Here is a 12,179-nt window from a genome sequence, read left to right on the forward strand (position 1 = left end):
TGTCTTCCCCTTTCCGTTCACGGCAGACCCCTGGGCTTTTATGTGGGCACGGGCTGCTGGCTGGAGACGTCCTGGGGCCCCTGGAGGGGGCAGAAGTGATGTGTGCCACATCTGAGCCACCTCCGTAGAGTGGGTGCCACGGTGCCAGCACCACCCCGCCCCGCCTTGCCCTGCCGGTGCCCAGCTCTGCTGTGTGGGAGGAGATGGTGGCCCAGACACAGGGGTAGGATGTGGGGCCCATGAGGGCCAAAGGGGCTGGCATCCTGGGGGCCAAGGGAACGGCAGGCAGGCACCCAGGTCGTGGTGTGAAGGACCACAGAGAGCTCACTTGGCTTCTCGTGGGAGGCATCTCTGGGGGCAGCTGATGCCCGTGTCCTCCACGGAGGTCAGCTGTGGCCGCTGGTGGCGGCCCGCCCCCAGCACAGCCAGGAGGGTGAGTGCCCAGGGTGGAGCCAGTTGACCAGCAGAGAGGAGCCCTGTGTGGCCCTGTCCGGACACTGCCCCCTCCTGGCTGCCCTTCTTCACCCCCCCACCCCTCTCTGTGCTGCACCACAGTCGCATGGCTGGCGGGACGGTCCTGGATCCTGACGCAGCCCTGGGGCACGGCCAGCTCCCGGCTCCCGGCCACGGAGTGGGCCCTTGTCTCTGCCTGTGAGTGGGTCGGAGAGGCAAGCATTCCTGCAGCCGCCCCGCAGCCAGCTCTGCGGGGCCCGGTGAGTCCCCTCCCTGCTCACCTATATCCCCGGCCCTCGGGGGCCAGGACCTGCCTCTCTTTGGCCTGAGGGCAATGGGCTTGTGGACGGAGGGCCTTCAGCCAGAGTTGCCACATGGGCCCCCGCAATGGGACGCCTTCCTGCAGGGCCTCGGGGTAGATTTAGAGGATGGGGTAGATGTAGGCTGGGTGTCGGGGCCCCGCTCCAGCGAGCACGATCACTTGGGCCCATAGGTGACGCTTCACCAGGCAGAAGTGTCTGAATTGAGTCCTTGCCCTGGACAGGGCACAGGACACCCGGGTTAGGCCGGAGACCCATCCTGAGGTGACACAGCCAAGTCTGCCCATCTTGTGTGCAAAGGGCCTGTGCCCTTTGTATGCGTGTGTTTCATAGCCCCGCAGGCTGAGTGTGCCCAGCGCCAGCAGGCCCGCGGGACAAACGTGCTGGCCCAGAGGGTGTGGGGCAGGCGACCTGGGCTGGCTCGTGCTCCAGGGTGGAGCCCAGACAGGACCGGCTGCCGGAGTTCGGGGCAGGTCCCTGCTGGGGCAGAAAGACCCCCAATAACTTGCCTGGGTCCAGGGCCAGGCGACCAGACTGTCTTGGAGGTCCCATCTCCTCTCCAGGCCTCGGTTCCCCTTCTGTGTTGCATCACCCCTGGGGAGGGCCCCGCTGGGGAGGGTAGGTGGGCGTGGAGGCTTATGGGTGCTGGCTCCCCTGAACGCTGGGTTACGGCAATCCTGGTCGAGCCAAACCCCTGGAACCTGCTGCACTGGCCCAGCTGGGCAGGGCCAGCAGCCTGGGAGGCCTGCTCTTCCTCTTAGATTGAGGGCCCCCCCGAGACTCTGGGGCTCTGCAGAAACCCAGGGTGCGGCCCGGGCGCAGGTGCTCTGAGTGCCCGGCAGCCTGTCCCACTCTGTGCAGTGAGCAGACGGCCCAGCTAACTGCTGGAGCCTCCATCCCTGCTGCTCCGTCCCACGGTGGGGGCTGGACCTGAGCCCCCTGCTTCTGCTGGCACCAGCTCCTGGCGGTCCTGGGCCCTGCAGAGCAAGCCAAATGCAGAGAATGTCCCATTTGTGTCCATTCAGCCTGGAGGGACATGTGGCACCTGCACCTGCTTCCTGCTTGGGCACAATTGCCCCTTGGATGCAGAGTGGGGGTGGGGGCCCAGGGCTTCCAGGACACGGGAAGCTGCTCTCAGAAGCCCCAGAGGCATGTTGGGGTGGGTGGACCTGGCGTTGGGCAGGGGTCTGCTGGGCTCAGGGGGCAGCGCGGTGGGGCTAGTGCACTGCCCCAGGGAGCTTTCCAGGAGCAGGCGGTCCTGGGCAGAGGTGGGCGTGTCTGTCTGTTTCGGGGACCTCGGGCATGGAGGTGTATGTGTGCGTTCATTCCCGTCACCCCACTCTCCATCCCGACTGTGTCCTTCGATGTGCGCCGGCCTCGCTGTACAGGGACTCCCCTCCCCCCAGCACCCTGTCTAGTTACCGCTGCGTCTGGCCCTCAGCTGCTCAGACACCTCCGGTTCCTGTCGCAGCCCCTGGACCCCACTGCGCTGGGGGGAGCAAACTCACTGCCATCCCCGGTGGGGGCTTGGCCAGCCCACCTTTGTGCGAATCAGAACGGGACCCCCGGCAGGGGGCCGTCGGATTGCAGACCGTGTGTGCCCCCAATGCACCCGCACCCGAGGCCCCGCCCCTGTGAGCCTCCCTCAGGTGACCCCACCCCAGAAAGGCCACCCAGGCCACACTCCGTCACCCCTGCAGGAACCTGGGCCTGTGGGCGAGGGGGCTGGGGGACCAGCCAAGGTTTAGGGAGCCAGGCTTCATGGGGCCTGGGCTGTGGCCTTCCTCGTGGTGGCTGGACCCTGCGCCGCTCCCTCCTGCTGGGGCGCTCCTGGTGCCTGGCTTGTGATCTCCCCCCGCCCCTCCCCTCTTAGCTCTCAGCTCTGAGAAGCCCACCCAGCCTCCACCCCCTGTCCCCCAGCCTGGCTTCTCTCCTGGGTGTGCTCCCGCTTCTGGGGGGCTCTGTCGTGGAGGGCGCTCATCTTCCTCCCATCACTGTGTGGGAGCCGCTGCTTTTCAAGTTCAAACGCCTGCCCCCTCCTGTAGACTAAACCCCCCGCCCCACACTTGGTTCCTTTCTGCCTGGAGGGGGCAGGGGCAGGACGGCAGGGTGGTGACCTCTCTGGCCTCTTTGGGGTCCCTCTTGTTGCCCCACTGGCTTGTACCACCCCTAGCTCTCTTGGGGTACACGTGTGAGCTATTTGGGGTACCCCATAGGTAGGGGTGGCTCTGCTGGACTTCCCCACGTCCCCCAGCCTTGCTCAGGAGCCCGGGGGGCAGGGTGGCGGGTCCGCTACCTCGCAAATGTCCCGCTGGGGCCTGGAGTTCAGGACCCTTATCTGCAGGAGAGCTGCTGGGCCCCCCTTGGGTCAGCAGGCAACCCTCTCTACGTCTCCTGGCCACCCCCAGAACCCCAGGTCTGAGAGGGTGATGGCAGCGGAAGCCTGGCGTCTGGGTGCGGCACATGGGAGCGTGTCTTCCTCTGTATCTCCCATGTTTCCGTGCTTCGTGTCTGTGTCCTTTTCTGCGTGTCTGTTTGCACGGCTCCTGTGGTTGTGGGGCCCCTGCTTGGGGACACTGAACCCCTCCTTGTCCAGAGCCTTGGGGTCCCCTGGCAGCCTCCTGCCCGGCAGGCTCTGTGATGACCGCAAGTCCCCAGCACACGGGCGGGCAGCGTCGAGGGGCTCTGGCCAGGCTACCCTGCTCCTGACACCAACCCGTTCCCTCTCTGTGGGCCATGCTGAGAGGAGCACGGCGCAGATTCCAGACATTTGGGGTGCAGTAGCCGTCGGGGAGGGACCACCCTGGACGGGGGTGACGGGCCCTGGGACAGGGCGGTCTCCGGGTGGGCACAGGAAGGCGGGCTGGGCGGGGTCAGGGACAGGGCGCCTGCACCCGCAGAAAACCCTCGCCCATCCGGAGGGACCCCGCTGACTCTGGGGTCCTGGGCCCGCGCCCGCAGAGCATGGGGCCCCGCGTGTCCCCGCGCAGACCGTGCTCTTCCAGGGCAAGAGGGCCGGCCTGACGTACCGCGTGCCCTCACTGCTGCCCGTGCCCCCCGGGCCCACCCTGCTGGCCTTCGCGGAGCAGCAGCTGAGCCCCGACGACGCCCACGCCCACCGCCTGGTGCAGAGGACCGGCACGCTGGCTGGGGGCCCCGTGCGGGTGAGCCCGGGGTGGGCGGCGGGGCCCGCGCCGCGCGGAAGGACTGGGGACTGAGGCTCGGCCCCCTCCCCGCAGTGGGGCGCCGCGCGCGTGCTGGGGGCGGCGGCCCTGGACGAGCACCGCTCCAGGAACCCCTGCCCGGTGCACGTCGCGCGCACGGCCGGTCTTCCTCTTCATCGCCGTGCACGGCCGCGAGGCCGCGCAGATCGCTGCGGGCGAGAACGCCGCGCGCCTCTGCTGCGTGACCAGCGGGGACGCGGGGCGCAGCTGGGGTGGCGCGCGGGACCTCACAGCGGAGGCAGTGGGCGGCGCCGAGCAGGGTAGGTGGGCGCCCCGTCTGCACGGCGCGGGGGTGGGGGGGAAGGGGGGTCCGAGCAGGGTGGGGGTCGCGCGGGGCGGGGATGGGATTCTGCACCGCGGCGGGGTCTGCACCCTGGCGGTGGAGGGGGGCCTGGCTGGAGCTCCCGCCTCGCTCCGCACCCAGCCTAAGCGCCACCGACACCGTTTGCTGGGCCGCCCCCGTCCTGTCCCCGGAACCCCTCAGTCCTGCGCCCAGCAGGCTCTGTCATCTTCCCGAGCCTGTCTCTGTCTGAGCGCTGAGGTCCCTTCTGGCCCCAAACCCCAGGTGGGTCACCTCTTTTACCCCTTCCTCTTCTTCCTTCTCACCCCTCCCCCGGGGCCCAGCCCAGGGCTGCAGCCGGGTAGGTCGGCTTGACACCAAAGCTTTCCCTCTGCTCTCGCTGCCCCTTCCGCAAGGGCCTGACCACCCACTGCCCTCGGGGCCACTCCGACCCGGGCATGTGGAAGCTGACCCAGGGGCACCCAGGCCCTGGCAGGCAGGCGCTAAACAGAGGGGTGGGGCAGGCTCTGAGACCCAGACAGGACACAGCGGATCTAAAGAGCTGTCTGCTGGTGTGGACCCCGCCCCAGGGGACTCGAGCCCATTGCCAGGAGGGGCTGCCCAGAGCCTCCCGCCCTCAGCTGCCCCTCTGCCTGGGCAGCGCGCACACTTGGGTGCTGGCCTCCCGCTCACCCGCTGAGAACCTGGCCTAGCGGCCTGCCTGGGCTCGTGACTCCTGCTAATGACCCAAGAGGCTTGTACAGCCTGGCGGTGGCCGGAAGGAGTGGACGGTGGGGGCACAGTGAGCCGGTGGCTGCCTCCTGAGCCGTCCCCTAACCCGGGCACTGGTCCCCCATCCTCCCCGTCCCCCAGGGCGGTGGTGCTGCCTGACCGTGGGGACCAGCAGCCCTTCCTCCCTGCAGACTGGGCCACGTTTGCTGTCGGCTCCACCCATGGCGTCCGGCTGGGCCCGGGCCGCCTGCTGGTGCTGGCCTACACGTACCGCGTGGACCGGCGAGAGTGCTTCGGTGAGATCTGTGGGAACGACCCCCACTCCTTCGCCGCACCTGGCACCGCGGGGGCCTCGTGCCCAACCTGCACTCGGGCGAGGGCCAGTTGGCGGTGGTGGACAGAGGGCCGGCCGGGGGCATCCTCTACTGCAATGCCTGCAGCCCCCTGGGCAGCCATGTGCAGGTGCTCAGTGTAGACGAGGGCGCCTCCTTCCTGCCTGGGGAGCTGGTACTTGCCCTGGCCGAGACCGCCGGGGGCTGCCAGGACAGCACTGTGGGCTTTCCGGCCCCGCCCTCCAGCAGGCCGGAGGATGAGAGGTGCTCCATGGGTACCAGGAACCCCCTCCACCTTCCACACCTCCGCCCTGAGCCCCAGGAACCCCCAGAGGAAGGAGGGCGCTGGAGACACCCGAGGGGGCGGGGGGCTGGGTGGGACAGAGGGATGTGGGGATGGCCCCGGTGAGCCTGGCCCAGGGTCTGGGCTTGGTGGGAACAGGGGGGCCTGGACCCCCGAGCTCCCGGTCCCCCCTCGGCCTTGTCTCAGAGCCCCATGTGGCTGCTGTATTCCCACCCGGTGGGGCGCAGGGCACAGCCCCACATGGGCATCCGCCTGAGCCGGTCCTCCCGGACCCCCACAGCTGCACGGAGCCCTGGGCGGTCCACGAGGGCCCCAGTGGCTACTCTGACCTGGCGTCCATCAGGCCCACCCCCGAGAGAGCCCTGACCTTCGCCTGTCTGTACGAGAGTGGGACCGGGGTCTCCTACGAGGAGATCTTCTGCATGTTCTCCCTGCAGGAGGTCCTGGGGAACGTGAGGGCGGCGCCGGGCATCCCAGCCTTGCGGACAAGCCTCCGGGGCGCTGCCAGCCCTCCTGATGGGCCTCTGGCCAGGCCCAGGAGGAGCGGGGAGGAGAGCAGGGGCAGAGGATGCTGGGAGGTGGCGGGGCGGGGGTGTCGGCGTGACCCTGACCCAGGCCTGGACGGGGCTCCAGCCTGGAGAGGCGCCTTTGCTCCTTGGCTTCTCCATGGAGGTTCGTGAGGGTGTTTGTGAGGGACCTCGCTGAATTTCACAGAAGCTCAGTTGTAACAGTGTCCAAGCAGGGCTGGTCTTTAGGAAGGAGGTGTGCAGCCGGGAGGGAGGGTGGCCCGGATGGCCCGGATGGCCCAGGGTGGACGGACGGGTGGCCCTGGATGGCTCACCCCGCCCCCTCCCAAGGCCGACAGCAGGGGCTGGGGGGTGTGGCGGTGGGAGGGTGGCACCAGGATCCTTAGCCTAGCCCGCGGTGCTTGGTCGCCTGTACCATTTTCCTCTTTCCTCTTGCTCTGCTGGCTTTTTTCTGGCTTATGAACAAGAAATAAAGGGATCCTGCATGTCTGTCCAGGGGTGTCTCTCCTCAGTTCTTTCCACGTCGAAGCCTGGGGAGGGTCCCCAGTGCTCTAGCCACGTCACTGTGGGGTCTGCCCCCCTAAGCTAGACTCTCCAGTGCTGGAGGCTGCCAGCCGCGGGGCAGGAGGAGGACAGGAAAAGCCGTCTCTGTGTGGCAGCCCCAGATCTGCGTGGTCTCTGCACTGCTGGCCGGAGGGGCCGGTGGGGAGTGGGGGCAGCTGCCCCTCCCTGGATGGGTTACCTCCCAGGACCGGCCCTCTGTGCCCTTGTGGAAGCACCTTTTTATTTCCTCTTCTTTGTAACATCTTCTTTCTGGTTATAAAAATAAAATGCGTTCGTTGTAGAAAATGTGGGAAATGTATAAAACTATAAAGAAAAAAGTGACCCACACAGACCCTTCTGCCCACCACAACTATGATTATCTTTTTGGCATTTCTTTCTGATTCCTTGAAGAAATTCTTTTTAAAAAAATACGGCTTCATTTTAGCACGTTATCACCCTCCCCGCCAGCTCTGTTTACGGGCCCCGATGCGCCATGATGAGGACCCTGCAGGGCGACCTTCTGGGGCTGGTCGGTTTCCCCAGTTGCCAGTCATGCGTGACGAGCCTCTTTGGGGTGTCCCTGGATGGCCCCAGTTCCTGTCACCTCCTTAGCCTGGACTCTGGGACAGCATGACGTCTTACACGGTCTTCCCGAAGGGTGGGGACGTCCAGGAAGCCTCTGAGCAGTGGCGGCCCACGGGTCCCCAGGGAACTCAGAACAGCCAGTCCCCTGGGAGCCGGGAGGCCCCCTTATTACTCTCCTTCACTGTCAGCCGTCCCTGCAGGGGTGGCCACCTTTCAGGGGTCACCACTGGGCTCCAGGCACACCCCCACCTCCAGGCCACCTCAGTCCCCCGTAAGGACAGCCCCTCTACCTGGGGCTTTTGGGCAGTGGCTTGAGTCTGCTTTTCTGTTTTCAGGTTTAAGCCACAGAAACCAGCAAAGACGGGCAGGTGGGGCTTTCCAGAGGCCCAGAGGTCACAGGTGTGTACGGCAGTGTCCTGTACTCGCTTCCAGACTGGGTGATTAGTGTCTCCTAAATTCCACCTGGAACCTCAGATTGTGACCTGTTTGGAAGTAGGGTCTTTGCAGATGTAATTAAGGTTAGGATTGAGAGGAGACCATCCTGCGTTAGGCTGGGTTCTAAGTCAGGCAGGAGTGAATGTCCTCATAAGAGAAAAAGGCCGTCAGGGAGAAGTCATGTGAAGATGGAGCCCCGGACTGGAGGGGCGTGCCCACAGGCCCACGGGCACCTGGAGCCCCCGGAAGGTAAGAGGCAGGAGGACCCTCCCTGGATCCTGGGGAGGAAGCGCGGCCCTGGGACTCCTTGACGTGGGGCTTCTGGCTCCAGAACCGGGAGGGGACAAACACCTGTTACTCAGGCTGCCCTGTTTGTGGAACTTCGGGAAAGCGCTGCTGTCCTACCTGGGGGAGGGAGAGCGCCAGCCAGGGCAGCTCCCGGCTGCCCCTGTGTGGGGGCCGTGACAGCGGCTCGAGTCCTGGCTGGCACGGCAGGCAGGCGGCCAGCCTCCCACTCCTGCACCTGCATCCTGGGCAGGCTTCTCCCGCCACGGGGCGCCCAGCGGGCCGGTGAGTCCCCTCCGTCGAGCGCCCCACGCAGGCCAGCTGTGGAGTGAGGTCTCCCAAGTGAGCAGAGCTGCCCTTCGGTGGCTGGGTCCATCCCACAGCTGTGGTTTCCTCGGGGGGCCCCATCCTGGCTCCTCGTGGTCTAGGCCGCGGCTGCGGGCTCTGGGTTAGGGCTTCCCCAGGTGTGACCCACCCCCGGGCAGGGAGGGAGGCTGTGGGGAGAGTCCCTGGGCTCAGGGCAGCTCGGGCCCCCTCCTAAAACGGTCCTCACCCACCCCCGAGGCCTGTCGCCACCTGCACCTGCTCTGGCTGGTCCCCGAGGGCTCAGGGCCCCTGGTGCTTGCTGCTGTAGGGGGCAGCTGAGCTAGGGATGGCCCTCCCCGCTCTCTGGGCCTGGATCCAGCTGCTGGCCTGCAGGGCTCAACCTTGCTGGGGCCTGTGGCCCTGGCTTCCCTGGTCCTGGGTGACTGTACCTCGAGCAGTGCCCAGCTGTCTAGCCTCCGGGGCCACTGGTCCTCAGAGCGGCCCAGCCTGACCCCACAGGAGCTGCTCCTCTGCCCCCTCCTCCCACTGCCCCCCAGGCTGATCTGACCCCCCAGGCCCTCTGGGATGGCCCTGTGCTCTCCCAGCCTCTTCCTTCCTTCCTCGGTTCCAACTTGATGGACCAGCCCCTGGGCATATCCCCAGGCTCTGTCATGCGCCTGTGGTGCTGTCCCCAGGCCGGGTCGGGCCTTGCTGGGGGTTCTAGTGCAGACTGCCCGTTGCGTTGTATCCTCTCCAATGCTGTTCCTTTTGTTTCCTTTCCTTGTTTTACTGGACCGGCAGGACCTCCAAGGAAATGTGAAACAGACGTGATGTCTGGTAGACAGAATACAGGCTCCCAAAGGTGTCAGCGTCCTAACCCCCGGAACCTGTGAGTGTGTGATCTTCGTGAGAAAGGGACCTCGCAGCCGTGATTAAGTTAAGGGTCTTGTGATGGGGGACTGTCCTGGGTTATCTGGGTGGGCTGGCACTTAGAAGGGGGACAGAGGGTCAGAGGGGAGAGCAGGTGTTACGATGCTGGGCTTGAAGATGGGTGAGGGGCCTGGAGCCAAGGGATGCAGTGACCCCTGGAATCTGGAAAAGGCAGCAAGCGGATTCTCCCCCGGGGCCTCCAAAAGGAACCTGCCCTGTGGACACTGTGACTTTAGCCCAGTGAGACCCATTTCAGAGCTGAAGGGGGATGAGTTTGTGCTGCTGTAAGCAAGTTTGTTCCAGTGGCCGCGGGAGACACCAACAGGCGACACTGGCTACCTAATCCCACTCCAGAGTTTCTGGGACCCAAGTTCCTGAACGCTACCCTTCTCACTGGATGCTTCTTACTCTCTTCTGTGTGTTTTTCATCATTTTCTGTCTCTGTGCTTCACTCTTTTCTTCCAACTCACTAATTCTGTCTTTGCTGTGACTGATTGGCTGCAGTCATTGCCTCCCTCCTTCTCTGTCTCTGTCTCTCTGTCTGTCTCTGTCTCTGTCTTTATGTCTCTCTGTCTCTCTCTGTCTCTCTAGCTTTCCCTCCCTCCCTCCCCCCATGTCTCTCTGTCTCTGTCTCTGTTTTTCTGTCTGTCTGTCTCTCTCTCTCTGGCTTTCCCTCCCTCCCTCCCTCCCTCCCCCACCTGTCTCTGTCTCTGTCTGTCTCTGTCTCTCTGTCTCTGTCTCTCTGGGTCTCCCTCCCTCCCTCCCTCCCCCACCTGTCTCTGTCTCTGTCTGTCTCTGTCTCTCTGTCTCTGTCTCTCTGGGTCTCCCTCCCTCCCTCCTCCGCGCTGTCTCTCTCCTCCGTCCCTCTCTCGGCTTCAGTACTGTGCTCCGTTTCTGTGTGTGCACAGAAGGGAAAGGATAAGACACTCACAGAAGGTCTCCTGTGTGTCACATGCTTTGTGCACTCCAGTCCCTTTAATAAATCAAAGCCCCTGTGAAGCAGGTATTATGTCCATTTTCCAGATGTGGAAGTTGAGGCTCAGCGGACTGTGCTGATCCCACAGTTCGGGGTAGAGACCAGCTTGCAGTCCATTTGGTGGCTCCCACATTGAGTCTTTTGAATGTTTTCCGCTGTGTGTCATTAAAACAATTTCAGTGGCCACAAGTGCTCGTTTTAATTAGTCAACCCAGAGTCTCAGCCGTCCCCGTTCTGCCCCTAAAGGTGACAGCAGCCCGCTCCCCTCCCAAGGTTCATACAAGAGGAAATAAATGGGAACATACATGGACGTGTTTCCCTTTGCACCAGGGTGAAATAGTCGCATGACTGTGGTCCTGCAGCTGACCGCCCGAGTGCAGCAGTGCTTGGCCGGGCTGCGTGCCCTGCGGATGAGGCTCGTCGCTGTGGTCTGGTGTGGCCCACTTTCCCGGTGACCGTGAGCTTGTGCTTGCACTGCGGGCGTGGACCCGCAGGGGAGGGGAGCGTGAGCGTCGCGGCCGCAGCGGGGTCTGAGCCTTCCCGCCGAGCCTGCTCACCTCCTTCTCCTCCTTGACAGAACGCAGGGCTCTGCAGGTTCCCGCCGTGGGAACTCCCCACCACCGTGCCAGGGGAGGCCGGGGTCCTTTCCGGGCAGTGTCTGTAACAGGGAAGAAGGGAGAGGTTCTGTGCGCTCAGAGCGGCACCGAGAATAAAACCGTGATGAACGTGGGGTGGGGCGGGGCCGTAGTCTTCTTTAGTCTGCAAACCCTGTGCCGTCTCTGAAGAGTGTTTGGAAGGTGGGAAGGAGGGAGGCTGCCCACAGAGCTATTTTTAGATGAGATTAACATTTAAATCCGCAGACTCTGAGGAAAGCACAGGTATCCTTTATAACGTGGGGGCCTCCTCCAGCCAGTTGAAGGCCCTATGAGAAAAGAGTGAGCTTCCCCGAGGAAGAGGGGATTCTGCCCTTGACAGCTCAGATCCCAGCTGCAGCACCGGCTCGCCCGGCTCTCCAGCCTCTGACTTGCCACAGCCGTGGCAATGACCATTCTCTACCCCAGCCCCATGTTCATCTTCCTAAACTGACCCTGTCGCCACTAAACATGAACTTCCCACCCCCTCGTCCCCAGCTGTTGGCACCCTCCCTTCTACCTTCTGTCTTTATGATTTGGCTACCTGAGTGCCTCACATAAGGGACTCATAGGTGTCCACCCCCTGCGTCTGGCTGCCTGCACTGAGCGTCGTGTCCTCACGGCTCATTCGCAGTGTAGCGTGGCTCAGAATTCCCTTCCTTTTGAGGCTGAGTAATATTCTGTCATGTGGACGGACCACATTCTGTTTATCCTTCGTCAGTTGATGGACGTGGGTTGCTTCCGTCTTGTGGCTACTGTGAATGACGCTGCTATGAATGTGGGTGGACAGAATTTTTAAAATTAATTAGTTAATGTTCTAAATGGCTGAGTAATGGAATTTGATAGTATGTTTTCAGAACTCAGACTGAGATAAAAACATAAAAACAAAAAATTATCATGGATTTTGCCGCCGCGGGTCGGTGGGATGCTGGTGCACGTGTGTCTGAGGCCCCGCCCCCCAGGCCCTGCCCTCAGGCCGTGCCCTTGGACCAGCCCCATTTTGCCCGAAGGACCAACAGGAGCTGAATCTAGAGGAGCTACGACCCCCACTGGGACCCCTGGCTGGGAGAAGTCAAAGCAGCTGGGGGGTGTTGGATGTGGCTCGGTGCCCACTGGGCAGGCCACCGGGGGCCGGCGCCCCTCGGGGCGGATGTGAGGCTGGGCGCCGTCTGCCTGGACGTGTGGGTGCCTTGGCCCAGAGCCTCTTCCCACCCGAGGGCCCAGCAGCCGAGCGCCTTGTGAAGCTCAGATAACGGGGCCTGAGACGCAGGGCTGCGGGGCGGTGACACATCTTTCCCCTAAAGTGGCTCTCAGA

The 12,179-nt window shown here is 63.9% G+C and overlaps 1 protein-coding gene across 1 annotated transcript; it reads left to right on the plus strand.

Annotated features, from left to right (window-relative positions):
• Positions 1 to 364: 364 nt before the first annotated feature.
• Positions 365 to 6,325, plus strand: NEU4 (neuraminidase 4; the record flags this gene model as incomplete). Its single annotated transcript, XM_082464731.1, is given in 11 exon segments — positions 365 to 433; positions 594 to 713; positions 2,990 to 3,140; positions 3,735 to 3,937; positions 4,013 to 4,098; positions 4,100 to 4,257; positions 5,201 to 5,338; positions 5,341 to 5,675; positions 5,677 to 5,803; positions 5,806 to 5,910; positions 5,913 to 6,325. Coding segments are annotated over 11 exon segments (1,905 nt in total).
• Positions 6,326 to 12,179: the final 5,854 nt, after the last annotated feature.

This window comes from Balaenoptera physalus (genome assembly GCF_965194825.1).
Source record: "Balaenoptera physalus genome assembly, chromosome: 6".
Taxonomy (NCBI): Eukaryota; Metazoa; Chordata; class Mammalia; order Artiodactyla; family Balaenopteridae; genus Balaenoptera; species Balaenoptera physalus.